We start from the raw sequence: 16430 nt of genomic DNA on the forward strand, positions 1-16430 counted from the left end.
AGCTATGCGGAACTGGCCAAACTGAGATACAAACTGCATGAAAAGGACAATTGTGACTTCAAGGAAGAATGGGAACTTTTTACAAATTACCTAAAAAGACAACAAAATGATCTTAACTCCTTGGCAGGTTTTGAATAAACATCCACAAATTTATTAGTTGAACACATGATAGATAAGGCAAGGATATGTACAATTTTATAACATGCAGAGAACAATATGTGTAAAGAAATCAGAGAGGGGAGCTGAGGGAAGTCATTGGTGGGGGGGAGAAGGAGGGGGGAAAGCGGGGAAATAATGTAATTGACTATGTGGATTGATGATTTGTTATGTTGAAATTGTTTAATAAAAATACTGTTTTTAAAAAATAAAGTAAACCTTCCCACAAAATCAACCCCCACAGTGTTCAGCTTACGTTTAAGCCAACAGCCTATGGAAAGGCTATCAGATGGAATACAGAATAGCAGGAAAAGTGAATTGGGTGACAGTGAGAACGGAAGGAAACCAGGAGAAATATACCGTAGCAGGGCTGTGCCACAACCCTCAATACACCTTTTGATAAGCTGCCATGACGAAACCGGGTCTCAGTCAGAGGAGTGAGGAGATCAGTGTAAACACACTCCCCTCCCCCCCCCAGTTCTTCTGGGGGCCTTGAAAAGGTAACTCAGGAGCATTTGTCAATCTGTGTTACCAATGAGAGGAAGCCGGAGAAAGGAGGAGTCGTGTCAACTTATTGAGAGGGGAGGGGGAAAGGAAATCTGTCCACATGGAAATGAGAAGCATCAGGTGCGCAGCAGATACCAGGTGTCCGTTGCTGAGGCAGAAAGAGCTAAGTGATCTCGGGAAGGGAAGGATGTTCCAGCTGCCTTGGAGCCTGGCCTCATAGTCCAGCAGCTGCCAATATGTTTTCCAGGGGCACAATTGTGCCCTCGACACCTTCCTCTGTTGCACACACAGCGCCACTGAACTCCCCATGCCCACTGCCAGGGCCTGAGAGGGTTCTAGAGGCTCCAAGCATTTAAAAGATGTTAGCGCCCCCATATATATCTAATTCAGCATATGAAAAATAAGCTTATATTGATGGCCACCAACATGGATGACTTTAAAACAGGATTCTTGATTTATTTACCACACACTGCCTTGTCCACCCTTCCTCAATCCCGTCCCTAGAAAACACCTGTCTGAGCAGTTTCCCCCCTTTTCACACTGCTCTCCGATGGAACACCCCCTCTTCTGCTCTAAATCAGAGCAAACATCAATTTCTGGGAAAGACGATTGACATTTGCTCCAACTGAGCTCCAAGGAGAGGGTTTCCTATGGAGAGGCAGCAAAAGAAGAGGAAGTGTGGATAAGCCACAGAATTCCATGGATCCAAAATGTTAAACCCACTTTAGGCTTAAGGAGGTTGTGAAGGGCAAGGGGGATGAAGGGCGTGAAATAGTGCCACACGGAGGACGTGCAATAATGATGGGAGAACGCAAATTATCCTGCTGTGTTTATTGATGATACTGCTTCCGTTTACATTGGAGGATGAGATCTTCCTGCTCCTCTTTTGCCTTCTTTGGAAGCTTCTCCGGATTTTAGGGCAAAGCGGGGACAAAGGATGCTCAGGGGAGAAGTAGATGCCTGTTGGAAACAAACCCAGCGTAAGTGATTGGTGTGGAGTCAAGAGAAAGGGGAAAAGATGTCAAGGGGGAGGGGGGAGTTCTCAAATAAGCAAGAATTTATCCCCTCCTTAAGCTCATGGGAAGGACCTCAAACATCATCTAGCCCAATCCTTCTGCAGCCTCTCAATAGGGAGCCGCCCCCCCCCAGACTCTGCTTAAAAACCTCTAATAGAAATAGCATTCTTGTGGAGATTAAATAAAGGGGGGGGAGAACCACTTGTGCCACCTTGAGTCCCATGGATATAAAGGTGGGATATAAATGCATTAAATTAATAAATTCTTCCCCAGGACCATAAAGTTCTTCCTGTTTTTTTTAAAAAATGATATTTATTGTAGTTTCAAATAATACACAGAAACCAAAAACAACTTTCCAAAAAGAAAAGAAAAAGGGGTGGGGGAGGGAAAAAAAAGAACAAAAGAGAAAAGACAGTTAAAAAGTTCTTCCTAATGTTTGGTCTAAATCATTTTTCATTTTACTTTTGAGCTGCTTGTTCAGCTCTTACCCTCAGGAGCAACTGAAAACAACCCTGTTCCAGCCTCCTTTTCCAAGCTGGAATTTGTCTACAATGTAAGTCATCAGCAATTGGAAAAGACAGGGGCCCCATTCTTATTCTTTGCACCCTACCTTCTTTGATTTCTTCTTCCGCTGCCCTTTGGGGATTCCTCCAGCATTCATTTCATCCTCCACTGGTTCCCCTGCTGCTGTTTGTTTTGACGTCTCCCCAGGATTCCTTCCATCTGACCTCAGTGACAGCTCCATCAGACACGGCTTGAGATACGGCTGGTCCCCGTTCTCCTGAACCACCTTCTCAATCAGAGACAGCAGCTCTTCCGCCTGGCTAGCCCTTTCCTCTCCCGTCCCTTTGTTGTTGAAAGCGCAGCAACGGCCCTTGCATTTTCTCACCAAATCCTGCAGGACTTTGTTTCCAGACAGCCCTATGTACTCCTCTAGGTTTTCTGTCTCTAGGTCTTCTTTGCGGGTGAACAAGACGATCGTGTACTTTGTGGCCTCTGGGCCAAAGACCTCCTCCACCCTCTTCACAGCCACAGCGTCTTCCTCGGTGAAACGACCGGCCTGCGTCACAAACACCAGGGCGTGGGGACCTGGCTTACAAAGAGAGAGGCACTTCTGGACTTCCAGAATATCATGCTGTGTTTGAGCATCAAAAATGTCTGGAGTGTCAATGATGACCACTTGTTTCCCCTTCCACTTCTCTGCTCGGACCTCTCTGCTGTAAGTCTCGGTCACTGGCTTTGGGGAGAGTTTGGACTCAAAGATCTTCTTCCCCAGAAGGGTGTTTCCTGTGGCACTTCTCCCTCCTCCCGTCTTCCCGACAAGAACAACCCGCAGTTCGGAATGCTTCTGGTAGAGACTCAGGTTCCCAGGCTCTGTTGGGAAGGAATAAGGAATGTTCATATTAACCACACGTCCCTTTCCTCCATGCTTCCCAGGCACAGTCCTCAGGTTATAGCTCGGTGTCCAATGACCTGGTCTTGGTTTCCCCAAGAAATCCTGCTCTTTAAAGCTGAATCAGAGCAAATGTCAATTCTTGGGAAACCTGAATTGACATTACAAGTTGCAATGAAGGAGATTCCAACTGAACAGCAGGAAGAACTTTCTGAGGGCAAGAGATGCTTGACAGTGGAACGGTCTCCCTTGGGAGGTGAGGGGCTCTCCTTCCTTGGAGGTTTTTAAGCAGAGATTGGATGGCCGTCTGTCATGGATGCTTGAGCTGAGATTCCTGCATTGCCGGGGGCTGGACTAGATGGCACTGGGGCTCCCTTCCAATTCTATGATTCTATGGCATTTGCTTTGATTCAGCTTTAGACACTCAGTTGTTGTGGGGAAACCTCACAGCAAAAACCAACCAACCAACCAACCAAACAAACAAACATTCTCGAACACAGAGTTTCAAATCATGGATGTGTGCCTGGAATGTGGTGGGTAAAATGTAAGTGTGGATAATCTCTCAGTGTCAACTGAAGCAACATTCAGGGCTGTCTGAATCTTTCTGGTCCCCATTTAAGGTGTTATCCATGGCTCTCAAGGCCAAACTGACCTGGGGCCAAGGGGTTCCTTGGAGCACTTCTCCCTCTATCGGCCATCCCACATCCTCCTGGGATTGGCAGGGGGTTCCTTTCTTCCTGTCCTGTTGGTTGGGGAGGCTCAGGGTGCCCCAGTGACGTGGTGTGGCCAGGCCTTCCCAGTGGTGAGGATACGATTGCAGAGTCTCTTCCCCTGGCGGCATCAGAAGCTATCCAATACGGACTTTCTGAAACAATATTCAAAGCAAAACAACCATCCATTGAAATCCACATTTCTCTGAAGTTATTAGTGCAGTTTTCCAGCCAAGTACGGTGTACAAAAATGCATATACTAGAGTATATGTTGAAATGTGGAGAGCTGTGCTTAATAATTGGGGAAAGTGAGAAGCAGAGAGAAGTCAAAATTTAAGAGATTCTCCCACATGTAGCCAGGAGGAAGAACACAAATGTCCACCTGCCTTTGTCCTGGCTAGCACTGACTCCACTCTGGACATTATGAAACAGGGTCTGAAGGGGATTCTAAGCACATTCAGCTGAACACAATTTGAAGCCACCCCACAACCAGGAGCCCCAATGACCCGGAATTTCCAACCATTGGGATGCTGGGAACACGGTATGCATGTGTGAATCAAATGCCTGCATAGGTCTCATGCGATGAATTGCATAAAGCAAGCCAACTCTTGCACCCATCTACATAGTTTCTAAAATGTTAGCGGGTTACAGAGCCACCCCCTTCTAGGTGCAGAATTCTGCTCCCCTTTGAGCTCTTACTTGAACAAAGAAGAAACACAGGTATCTGGTGGGTCTCTTTAAGGAAGGGAAACTCAACTCAGGGAGGTCTCTAACTGCTTCAGAATCATAATTTGACTCTACCTTCAGGGAATACTCTTGGTCCTCCCTTGTCGGTGTCCATTGCTTCTTCCTCTGGTTTCATTTTGTCTGCACTTCTTGTAGGTCCTCTTGGAAACAGCTCAAGGAAAGGCTTGTTCTGGTTGTCTATCATCATCTGCTCTATTTTCACCAGCAGCTCTTTTGCCTGGCTGGCCCTTTCCTCTCCCGTCCCTTTGTTGTTGAAAGCGCAGCAACGGCCCTGGCACTTCCTCACCAAATCCTGCAGGGCTCTGTTTCCAGACAGCCTTATGTACTCCTCCAAGGTTTCCACATCTAACTCTTCTTTGCGGGTGAACAAGACAATCATGTACTTTGTGGCCTCTGGACCAAAGACCTCCTCCACCCTCTTCACAGCCACAGCGTCTTCCTCGGTGAAACGACCGGCCTGCGTCACAAACACTAGAGCGTGGGAGCCTGGCTTACAAAGAGGGAGGCACTTCTGGAATTCCAGAATATCATGCTGTGTTAGAGGACGAGCATCAAAAATGTCTGGAGTGTCAATGACGACTACTTGTTTCCCCTTCCACCTCTCTGCTCGGACCTCTATGCTGTAAGTCTCGGTCACTGGCTTCAGGGAGAGTTTGGACTCAAACTTCTTTTCACCCAAAATGGTGTTTCCTGTGGCACTTCTCCCTCCTCCCGTCTTCCCAACAAGAACAATCCGTAGATCTTGATTGAAGTTTCTGGTTCTGCTCTCCTGTGCCTTGGTAGACTCTGGGAAGGAATTAGGAAGATGTCTGGGCATCCAGGACCGAATTTGTGGGTTGTAACATCACAAAAGCAGTCAAACACAACATTTCCTGGTTGCCTAGAGTGGACACACAGGGGATGTTGCTCCAGGCAGGAGGACTTCCTGTCACACCTGGTCTGGAGCATCCTCCCCTTGCATGTGACCAGGTAGATGGGCGTGACCCTGGGAGACCCCATAAAAGGGCTGGTCATGCAGCCATCTTCCCTTTTTCCCTTTTGCTTTTTCACCTTGTTCCATCTTGATGCCCTTTTGCTGTGTGCTGGCCCTCAGTCAGCAGCACACGGGCTCATCCCTCACTAGGAGATGAATCCTCACCTTTCCCTGTAGCTAAAAGCAAAAGCCTGCCTTCAGGATCATACTGTGAACTCAATGTGAGTAAATCTTATCATTACATTCTAAAAGAAGACTGTTGTGTCATTATTGTTCTTAAGAGGGAACAAAGGGTGTTCACCAGGACAAGCCAGACTGGATTGCATAACTCAAATGGTTCTGACGAATCCATCAACTCACTTCCTGCAATGTGCAAGGGAATGTGCTCTGCTACTAGCTCACTTGCATGAGTGAGGAAGGATAATATTTAATCACTATATCCTCTCCTAGTATCCACAACATTCCCACAGAATTGTTGCCTGGGAATTCGCCCCCCGAACTGCCACCATGCAGGGTCCATACACTGCAACAATTCCCCTAAGCACCTGGGGCCACCTCACTCTTCCAACTGTGGCCCACGAATGGTCCAACCTTCCCCATTCCCTTCACGTGGTTCTTTCAGAGGAGGGTCAGGGGAAGGGAGAAACTTACCTCTAACTTCCTCTCTACATTCATCCATTGTCCAGGCAGATTGCTGAGCCGGAAGAGAACCAGAAAAGGAAGTTCATTAGCTCCTGCTTTGCCCAAACTCCTCTCCATCACCAGAGGAAACTCATGATGTAAACACAACCCTGAAAGAACCTCAAAGCACCATATTCTGCCCCTGCAGATTTGGGATTCAATTACTAGGGAGGCAATTGATGACTTTTTTTTACATGCATTGGTCCTAAATTAGGTTTGCTAATTTTTCCTGTTGATAATTTCATTGTTCTGTCTTTGAAGGTGTGTGGTTTTTATCACCAACAGGTCTATAAGCATTAATAAATAAACATGCCTAACACTTTGTCCTTCACAATCTCTTGCAGAAATCTTCCCACCCTCTACATTTGCGGGTATACTTGCTTCGCCCTCACCACCCCTCAAACAGTTAAGAAAAGCACCCGGATATTCCCTCCCTCCAGCCAGAGCTACATCTCCTCCCCCCTTACCTGCTTCTGTTTCTGCCTTGGGGGTCCCTGGCAGTCTGGCCTGATATCCTCCCTTCTGCAGAAAATACCCTCCAGAGATATGACCACCTCTTAAAGGCAGCTGCTTTTCAGTGGGGAGGGGGCTGATGCCAACCAGTTCCAGCGCCTCTCCCCCTTCACCCAGTGGACTCTCTCCCACTTGCTTCCTTCTGCTGCTGCTGAATGTCGCCATTTCAGCCGCCCCCCCCCCGGAACCTCCCCACTCAGAAGCCCTGGAGAAGCCACTGTCTGTCAGTGTGGACAATACTAATCTAAATGGACCAGTCAGTCTAGTTCAGTACAAAACAGCTTCCTATTTTCTCCATGTGGTTTGGGGCAGGGGGCACAGCTCAGCAGCTGAGCATCTGGTTTGCATAGAGATGGTCTTGGGTTCCACCGCTGGCATCTCCAGGGGGGGGGCATGGCTGAGCCAGGTGACATCTCCTTGCAAAAGGAGCTTTGGATGTTCAGAAGAAGAAGAAGAAGAAGAAGAAGAAGAAGAAGAAGAAGAAGAAGAAGAAGAAGAAGAAGAAGAAGAAGAAGAAGAATTATACCCCGCCTTCCCCAGCCAAGACCGGGCTCAGGGTGGCTAACACCAAATATAAAAACAATTGATTGAAATACAGCTTAAAAAACAAGATTAAAACACAACATTAAAACATTAAAATACAGCCTCATTTCAGTGGAAACTCAATCAAAAACTTTTTTGGGGATAAAAATGTCAAGTCTTCACCAAGTCTAACTATCCAGACTGGTCCTATATGGGCCAGGAAAAAGCCAGGGAAGTCCCCAAATAGGAGCCAACGGTACCTTCTTTGTGATGCCTCTGGAGCTTGAAGAAGACTCTCGTGTTCAATGGTCCCTCTGCTCTGCAGTTTCTTCTCTCCCTCTCGGTCGATGGCTGACTCTGTTCTGAGCTGAAAAATGGAGATGGCAAGCATGAGCTCCACACACACACACCCCAAAAGCCTTTCTTGGCTAGCAGCCAGATCATGTTCTGAGAAGCCAAAACAGCTTCCCGGAATTGCATTTCTGTTTCTATTGGCTACAGGAGAGGAGAAAACTGCCCTCTGGGTGGAAAATTTAAGAGGAGCTGCATTTGGTCTTTTGCAGTTCTTGGAGAAGCACCCAAGAGGAGCAGCAGCAGGAGGAGGAGACCTACACGGAGCGAGACCCACACCTCAGACGGACCACAGGTTGGTATTTGGGAGCTGGGAGCAGCAGCCACAAGGTTTGACTTTAAGTCTCCTGTATCTCAACCTGCCTCAGAGATGCTCAAGGTCTGCTTTGTTTGACCTGTTGCTAGAGACTGAGTCAGAGCTCTCGGAAGCAAAACTTTGGCTTGTGTGTATAATCATGAATCTTTCCCTTTTGAATAAATGGGCAGTTAAAGGAGCCTGACAATCTGCAGGAACATCCTTCCAGGGGTTTTAAAGTTTATTTGTAAAATAACATGTCCTTACCCCCCCCCCTGCAGAATTGCCTGAAATTTGCAGACATGGAGACTGACAAATCCCAAAATTAGAGCTGTAGTGTTTCCTTTGCCATTTTTTTTGGGGTGGGGGGGTGGTAAAAAAAGAAAAAGAAAAAAATCAGTAGGGGGGGAGGAATGGAAATGACTTCTTCTGCCCCACACCAGGGATTTTTCGGAACACAGCTTCTCCCTGCAAGAAAGAAATCTCTCCATTGAACTGGATAGAGAAAGGAGAGGCAGAGGAAAGAGAAAGGGTCCCTCTGAAAAATCAATCTTTCGTTGGCATCTCTTCCCAAATCACTGAATTCAGGGATCAAGACCTCGGCTCGCCGGTCAAAGCGGAATCTCCCCCTTCCCTCCTCTGCTCTCTCCAGCCCATCCGCACTTGAACTCCGAGCAAGGGAATCTTTCGCCAAGAGGAAGAATCAGCTCAGCTGCCCTGCATGCAGAAGGTCCGAGGTTTGATCCCCGGCCTCTCCAGGTGGGGCTGGGGGAGAGACTTGGGCCTGGGAAGCGCCTGCCAGTCAGTGCAGGAGACATTGCGCCAGACGGAGCGAGGGCCCCACTCTGCGCAAGGCGACGTCTGGGGTTCCCAAATGCAGAAAGAGAAGCGCACCTTCTTCTCCGCGTTGTCAGAGAGCAGCTGCGCTTGATGGGCGTTGTTCTCTCTCTCTCTCTGGTGTGGACCAGGGACTCGGTTCAGAGGGGAATAAAACGGAGAGGGACGAATCCAGCCCCCCTCTCACCCTGCAGTGCCACCAAATATTTCTGGCTAGCAGCCCAGAGCCCTTTCTCAGACGTCAGGGAGGTTTCTCCGACTTGTTTCTCATTCACCAAAAGAGATTTGCCAAGCGGAGACGACTCTGCCCGCCCCTTTGAGTCTTCTGTGGGGCTTGCAGAAGCACCCGAGAGGCAGAGGAACCCCACACTTCCCTCAGACCCACAGCTTGGTGCTGGGGAGGCGTGAGCAGCAGCTGCAAGAGTTGAAGGTCCGAGTCTGCAGGTTTGGGAAGCAGATCAGTCTTTCCTCCCCGCCCCTTGAGTTGCCCTAAAATAAGGTACTGTGTGGATTTGGGGTCTTACCAAAACGGTTCATTTTTTCAAGGGACACTTGAAGGGCAAGAAAAATGTACAGTCGCAAGGTGGTATTTTTAAAATTAAGCTCTGGGGACACGGGACAGCAAAGGAAAATACAGTAATAAAATAAAATAAGAACCTTCCCCTGAATTGAACCTACAAGCATATCCACCCACTTTATCCCACTTTCAGATTGTCAAGACCAATGAGAATCCCGTTGAGGATGCAGATCTGTTGATCCCAATCCAGTTCTATGGAACAGATCTTCTTGATTTTAAAAGCACTGGTCTAGAGTTCAGTGGGACTTGCATTATGAATACTTACCTAGCTGCAAGTCCTGTTTATTCTTTACGTAATAAGTATAGTTTTATTGATTTCCAACATATAACAATTACAAAAGAAAATTGAAAGTCCATAGAGGCTTTGTGAACCATATTATAAGGAAGCCATTATATAAGGTATGGGAAAAATACAAAGACTTGCTGGAACCCAGAACTCCTTGGTGGCTATCTCCTATGGAGGTGATAGCAGTTAAAAGGAAGAATATGGAATTGGAGTGGACTACATATAAGGATCTACTGGGGGAAGAAGACAATAAATTGAAACTGAAAAAATATGAGTAAATTAAACATAATCTAACAGAATGGATCCAATATCATCAGATAAATGAGGTCTTTAAGATAGATATCAGAAAAGGTTTTGCGAGAGAAGAATAAAAAATAGACAAAGAATTAATACAAAATAAGAAAAATGTAATCTCTAGAATGTATGGATTTCTTTTAGAATGGGAGGTAAAAGATGAGCAGGTGAATGAAGTAATGATTAAGTGGGCTATGGACTTGGGTAAAACTATTGAATTATCAGCATGGGAAAGGTTGTGGAACAAAGAATTGAAACTTATGGCCTGTTACTCGTTAAGGGAAAATTTGTGGAAGATGTTTTACAGGTGGTATATAACCCCTTGCAAAATATCTTAAATGTACAAAAAGAAATCTAATATGTGCTGGAGGTGTAATCAGGTAGAAGGGACACTATTACATATATGGTGGAGCTGCAAAAAAATTAAGAATTTTTGGGATACTGTATATGAAGAACTGAAAAAAATATTTAAACACACACACACGCGCACACACACACACACACACCATAAGCTTTCTTATTGGACATATTAGACTCAGACATCCCAAATGAAAATAAGAGAATATTTTTATATGCAACAACGGCAGCAAGGATACTAGTAGCAAAAAATTGAAAAGGTGAAATAGTACCAACAAAAAAAGGATAGACTATTTGAATATTTTGAAATGGCAAAAATGAAGGACACAATTAGGGGATAGTCTAACCAAAAGTTCCCAAAAGAGTGGGGAATATATAGAGATTATTTTTTAAAAAAAACAGTGTCCCCAAATAAAAACCTGGACTTGCTTTGAATAATTTTCACAAATCACAATTTGCTCTAGAAGTATAGTGGACAGAGAAGGTTAGGAATGAAGAGTTGAGAAAGAAACAGCTTAACAAGTAGGAAAATAGACCTGCTTTGAGGAGGAAGGAAGTCTATTAGAAATGAAAGAAGAAGAATGGGAAATATAAAGTAGGGTAACATAAGTTTGTGGGCAAGAATTTACGGATTTATGGTTATATGTTCGTTATTTGTTATATGGTTATGTGTTTATTATATGTTCTCTGTTTTTCTTTTTAGTTTTTGTTGCTGTTGTTATATTTTAATGTTTGGGTTTATGTTATGTAACAAAAAGTTAATAAAAAGCATTAATAGAAAAAGAAAGTCCCAGTCCCAGGGGTGCCATTTGGACTGGGTGAGGGGTGGGAGGCAGGGAGCCCAAGAGTGGGCGGAGCCAGAACCACTGATGGGCGGAGTCAACTCTCTCTGTTGTGGTCCCTATCCTCCTCCCTACTGATGTCTACCAAGGCAACTCTGAGGCTGAGGAGGAAGATGTTCACAGCTGCACCCTAGAGCAGAAGAAAGGAAGGAAGGAAGGAAGGAAGGAAGGAAGGAAGGAAGGAAGGAAGGAAGGAAGGAAGGAAGGAAGGAAGGAGTCGGGGCTGGGTGGGGAAGTGTCCCTCTTGCCCCAATTGACCAGCCTCCATTCTGGGGCAGCCATCAGTGAGGTCCATTCCTGTTTTGCGGGACCTGCCATTTCTCCCCAAGACATCCTTTCCTGTCAGCACATACTGGAGGGAAATGGTGGCCCCACGGCTCCCCAGAGAAATGCATCCTATGGAGAAACAGATCAAATACGAAGGCAGCAAACTCCCTTCAGATGCCACCTGTGAGTCTGAGGGGGCCATCATGGCTGCTTCACAAGTCCATGACTCTCATCCTCTGGAGCCTCACCAAAGGTTGAGCTAAAGTGTCTTTTGGAAGAAGCAGAGAAGCTTTTCATTTGCTACATAGGTGTGACGTTTTAGTCAGAATCTGGGAGTCGTGGGTCTTATTCTGAACATGAGCCGGGGGGGCATGGAACACAAAAAGTGAAACACACACATGATGGCCAAATATTTGGGACAGCAGACACTTAGGAAGATCCCTCTGTAAAGTGTAAAAAGAATTTTGTGAGGCAAGTTTTTGGGGGGAGCAGCACACATTTCTGCCTAATACAGAAAGCTCCCCATTGGCTGATTCTGTTTTCTTTTGCTTCCGATCTAGAAATCCTGAATATTGGCTTGTGAATTTTTCTGCTTGTCTGAATATGGCTGGGAGAAGCACAGGTAAGACCGAGCTGTTTTGATCTCATTCCAGGTTCCTAAACTTCGTTGGATGGAATCAATGTAACCATGGGAAAGACATTGGCTTGATTCATGGTTTGTTTCCAGACCATATTCAAGGTGCTCACATTGGTGTTTAAAGACCGAAATGATTCGTGTCTCCAATACCTGAAAGGTCTTTCCCTGCAGACCTCTTGGGTGCTATGATTGGGGGAAAGAGTCCTCTTGGTTGTTCTACCACCTACAAAAGGTCATCCCAGGACCTTCTCTGGGGTGGCCCCATAGATGTGGAACTTCCTCCCCAGAGAGGAGCACCTGGAGCCTTCATTGTGCAGCTTCTGGCAAAAGCTGAAGGTGCACCTATTTTGAAGCTTGAGGTGTCTAACTTTGGCACCCATCTTATTTCCGTAATTTTAACCTGTTTTTAAGTTTGTGTTTTATTTGTAACTTACCCTGGGACCTTAGGGTGAAAGGTAGCCAATTATTATTTTAGTATTTTATTTTAATGCGGACCTACTTAATTCACACTAATCAAACAAACACATGAGCGAAAAGATGCAGTTCAATCAAAATACTGTATGTATGAAAAAGCATAGAACAGGGGGAAATTCACACAAATATATTTATATCTGTTGGGAAATGAATTATATTAGGAGAAACTGCATACAGAAATGTTTATAGTGGACATAAATGCACCCAGAAACATGTATTGGGTGAAATGCGCTTTAAACGTGTACAGATTGTCATGCCAAAAAGTGGGGAACTGAACTTAATTCTGGAGAAATGAGAACCTGAGGGAAGGAGAACTTGACCGATTTGTTTCTCCCTCCCCACAGCTCCTGGGTGATGGAGATGGGCAGGGGAAGGGTGGTGCCCATGTTCTCCTCAGTTTCCTCTCTGGCCTCTGTGACAATGCAGAAGAGTTGCTCACCTTCTCTTGCCAATTTCTTGCAGAACTGAGGATCATCTTGGTCGGCAAAACTGGAGCTGGGAAAAGCGCAACAGGAAACACCATCCTGGGGGACAAAAGGTTTTCATCACTCCTCTCTCCTACCTCTGTGACAGCAGAGTGTCAGAAAGAGGACACTGTCATTGGTGGTAGGAGAATTGTGGTGGTTGATACGCCTGGCTTTTTCGACACAAAGGTTCCAGAAGATGTGACTACCAAGGAAATAAAGACCTGCGTGAAGCACATCTACCCAGGAGCCCATGTCATCATACAAGTCATTCAACTGACTCGTTTCAGCAAGGAGGAGAAAGCCGTTGCTCAGTTAATCCAGAAGATATTTAGCTGCAAAGCCAAGGACTACATGATCATCTTGTTCACCCGCAAGGAAGACCTGGAAGATAGGCCTTTGAAAGCGTTCTTGAAAGAGGGAGACCAGGATCTGCAGAACCAGATTGCTCAGTGTGGCGGGAGATGCCTGGCTTTCAACAACCGGGCGGAAGGGCAGGAAAGAGAGGAGCAGGTGGCCGAATTGCTTGGGATGATTGACCACCTGGTCCAAAAGAACAAGGCAGCCCCCTGCTACACGGAAGACATGCTAGAGGAGGACAAAGAAGAGATTGAGAGGATGAAGAGGAAAATACGTGAGGAGGTGGAAAAGGAAGTAGCTGCCAGGGCAGTAAATGATTTATTATATTCATTTCCCTCAGCATGTAATATACTCTAATAAGTACAATGAGAAGAGGTTGAGAGGATGAAGAGGGAAATACGAAGGGAAGTGGAAAGGGAAATTAATGAAGAGAACAGAAGAAAGAAAGAAGAAGAGTCTGACTCAATATGCAACATACTGTAATGCATCTAGTGAGAATGATCCACTTAAATACCAGAACATTTTCACTCTCGGTAGGGATGTGCTAAAATGCCTCAGTCTGTCCTGATTTCCACTTGTACTTTCAGCCAGTGTTTTCTGTTCCACTGCAATTGCTTTAATTTTGCATTAATCAGCATTCCACTTTGTCGTCTACTAATGTGGAAATGCATATAGTTCTACGTAGTTTGTCATAGCACACAATAGAAACATGATCAATCAACATGTATTTACTTTTTAAAAATATATTTTCATTAGACAATTTCAACAAAACAAATTATCAATCCAAATAATTAATTACATTATTTCCCCCCTTTTTATCCCCCCTCCCCATCCCTCCCTCTCCCCCCCACCAAAGACTTCCCTCAGCTCCCCTCTCTGATTTGTTTGCACATATTATTCTCTGCATGTTAAAAATTTTCACATACCACTACCTTATCTATCATATATTATATTAATAAATTTGTGGATGTTTATTCAATACCTGCCAAGGCATCTAAGTCGTTTTGTTTTTTTAAAAAAATAGTTGATAAAAAGTTCCCAATCTTCCTTGAAGTCATGATTGTCCTTCTCACGTAGTTTGTGTTAACTTTGCCAACTCTGCATAACTCATCAGTTTTTCTTGCCATTGTTCTTTCGTTGGGATTTCCTCCTCCTTTCATCCTTGTGCTATCAAGACTCTTGCTGCTGTTGTGGCATACATAAATAAATTCTTTGTTTTTCTTGGCAGGTCTTATCCTAAAATCCCTAACAAAAATGCTTCTGATTTCTTTACAAATGTCATTTTAAACGTTTTTTTCAATTCATTATATATCATTTCCCAATTTTTTAAAACTTCTCTACATTCCCACCACATATGATACATAGTAGCTTCTTTTTCCTTACATTTCCAACATATATTTTACCCGGTTTTGTACATTTTTGTTATTTGTACTGGTGTGGAGTGAATTTCAAATCCACTTTCCACACCTTTTCCCAATCCTCAAACTGTATATTGTGTCCTATATCTTGTGCCCATTTGATCATAACTGATTTGACCTCCTCATCTTTTGTTTCCCATTCTAGCAGAATACTATATGCTTTCTTCACATCTTTTTCTATAACCACCTTTTGAAATCTAGAGATTGTTTAACTAAACCCTTTTTTATTATCTTCCTTATACACCTCATGTAATTGTCTGTAATGCAGCCAACTCTAAAAATGGTCTTTAATTTCCTCATAATCTTTTAATTTCCATTTTCCTTCTCTATATGTAGGCCACTTCCCCTTTTTACCAAGCATTGTGGTTGGTAAAATTACCTTGGAAATTACCCTAGGGGCTGATGGGTGAACTGGGGTGTACTGGTATTTTGAAATACATGGTGGGAGCCATATATTCATGTCATATTTGGTGGTAACAGCAGTGACAGAAGATGGTTTTGCTACAAACTGTTTGTACTAAATTTGAATATTTTCCATTCATCAAGCTGCATGAATTCTCTAGTTGCTCAGATATTAGAATGTGATTCTAAGATTGGTTCCCTTCACATGCATTTCAGCCGTACCAGAAACTCCTCCCTGGAAGAGGCAGCGAGGCAAAGAACTGTCCATCCCATAATGACTCCAAGGTCGCTTCCAGCAATGTTAGAAACTGAGAAATGAAAGCTAGGAACTCAATGTCACCTTAAACCGAGGTTATGGGAGCAACAACGGAATGTCTAGGTGTGCTTTTTTAACAACAAGAATACAAAGCTGAAAAGGAATAGACTGCGGCTAAAATATTATCTTCATTTTTCACAGGGTCTAGTCCTTCCCCTGCCCACCCCCCTAATATTCGTAAGAGGGTCTCTTCTTCAGAGAGTAGCTGGAAGTCGGGAGGCAGAAAAAGGTTCTCCTTTCCTTCTGCTCTGCAGTTTTAATCTGAAATCAGTACTGCGCCCAGAGGTCAGAAACTTCTCGCTGTTTGAATGAAGTGTCGCAAAAATGTGAGTTTCAAACACCGCTCACCATCTAAGCATTCTGTCTGACCTGCTTGCAGGAAAGTGCGAGTTGTGAGACAAGCCCATATTCCACACTTCGCAGGAGCATTTCTCCTCCAGAAGTCGGATATTTCAGTAAGACGCCCATGCTCACTTTGAGGGGGAGGGGGCTGGGGAAACGGCCCCTTTCCAGGCATGAGCTGCCCACCCACAATGCATTTTGCGTGTGCCAGAACAGGGCTGGATTGAGGTTTGATGAGGCCCTCAGCTCCTGAAGGTAATGGGGCCCTTTCTATGTACAGCTGTCCTTTGTCAACAACAAATTGTCACTGTTTTGTGTTTAATATATGCTATATGGTAACTTATGGACCTCATAGGTATCTAAAGCCATTTGCACATCACAAAATACGTGTTTTAAAAGTAATTGTTGAACTGAAATACAATTAAGAAGTATATTAGCAGTGAAACACAAGAAGTATGTTAATAGTGAAATAATTATTAAGCTCTAACTTAAAATGATTTATTCATAATGAACTTAATAATGCAAACACATTGGCATTTGGCAATAAAAAAAGTTCCTTTAGAAACACCATTTACAAAGACTCATCATCTAGTCTCCAGAAGCTTGCTATAACATGAAATAATAATAGGTGTAAATATATGATGCAAACTACTAATAATTAAATAGCAGGATGCAGGCACCCTATATATAGAA

At 44.5% G+C, this 16430-nt stretch overlaps 2 protein-coding genes across 7 annotated transcripts; one reads left to right on the forward strand and one right to left on the reverse strand.

Moving 5' to 3' along the window:
- Positions 1-1479: 1479 nt before the first annotated feature.
- On the reverse strand, positions 1480-7593 carry LOC309353171 (GTPase IMAP family member 8-like). Of its 2 annotated transcripts, none has more exons than XM_081882411.1 (6): positions 7479-7593; positions 6154-6196; positions 4584-5315; positions 3725-3937; positions 2290-3053; positions 1480-1623 (listed from the first exon to the last, which is right to left on the reverse strand). In XM_081882411.1, exons 2-6 carry the CDS (start codon positions 6179-6181, stop codon positions 1516-1518), a joined length of 1845 nt encoding a protein of 614 aa, XP_081738537.1. In that variant the 5' UTR covers positions 6182-6196; positions 7479-7593; the 3' UTR covers positions 1480-1515. The 2 variants fall into 2 exon arrangements, with proteins under 2 accessions (XP_081738537.1, XP_081738538.1); XM_081882412.1 differs by having other exon boundaries at positions 7474-7567.
- Positions 7587-15790, forward strand: LOC309353278 (GTPase IMAP family member 4-like). Of its 5 annotated transcripts, XM_081882644.1 has the most exons (4): positions 7587-7864; positions 8517-8594; positions 11885-11946; positions 12898-15790. In XM_081882644.1, the coding sequence occupies exons 1-4, from the start codon at positions 7593-7595 to the stop codon at positions 13614-13616; spliced, it is 1131 nt and encodes a 376-aa protein (XP_081738770.1). In that variant the 5' UTR covers positions 7587-7592; the 3' UTR covers positions 13617-15790. The 5 variants fall into 5 exon arrangements, with proteins under 5 accessions (XP_081738770.1, XP_081738771.1, XP_081738773.1 ...); XM_081882645.1 differs by lacking the exon at positions 8517-8594 and having other exon boundaries at positions 7651-7864; XM_081882647.1 differs by lacking the exon at positions 7587-7864 and having other exon boundaries at positions 8252-8623.
- The last annotated feature ends 640 nt before the right edge of the window (positions 15791-16430 follow it).

This window comes from Podarcis melisellensis (genome assembly GCF_964234715.1).
Source record: "Podarcis melisellensis genome assembly, chromosome: 12".
Taxonomy (NCBI): Eukaryota; Metazoa; Chordata; class Lepidosauria; order Squamata; family Lacertidae; genus Podarcis; species Podarcis melisellensis.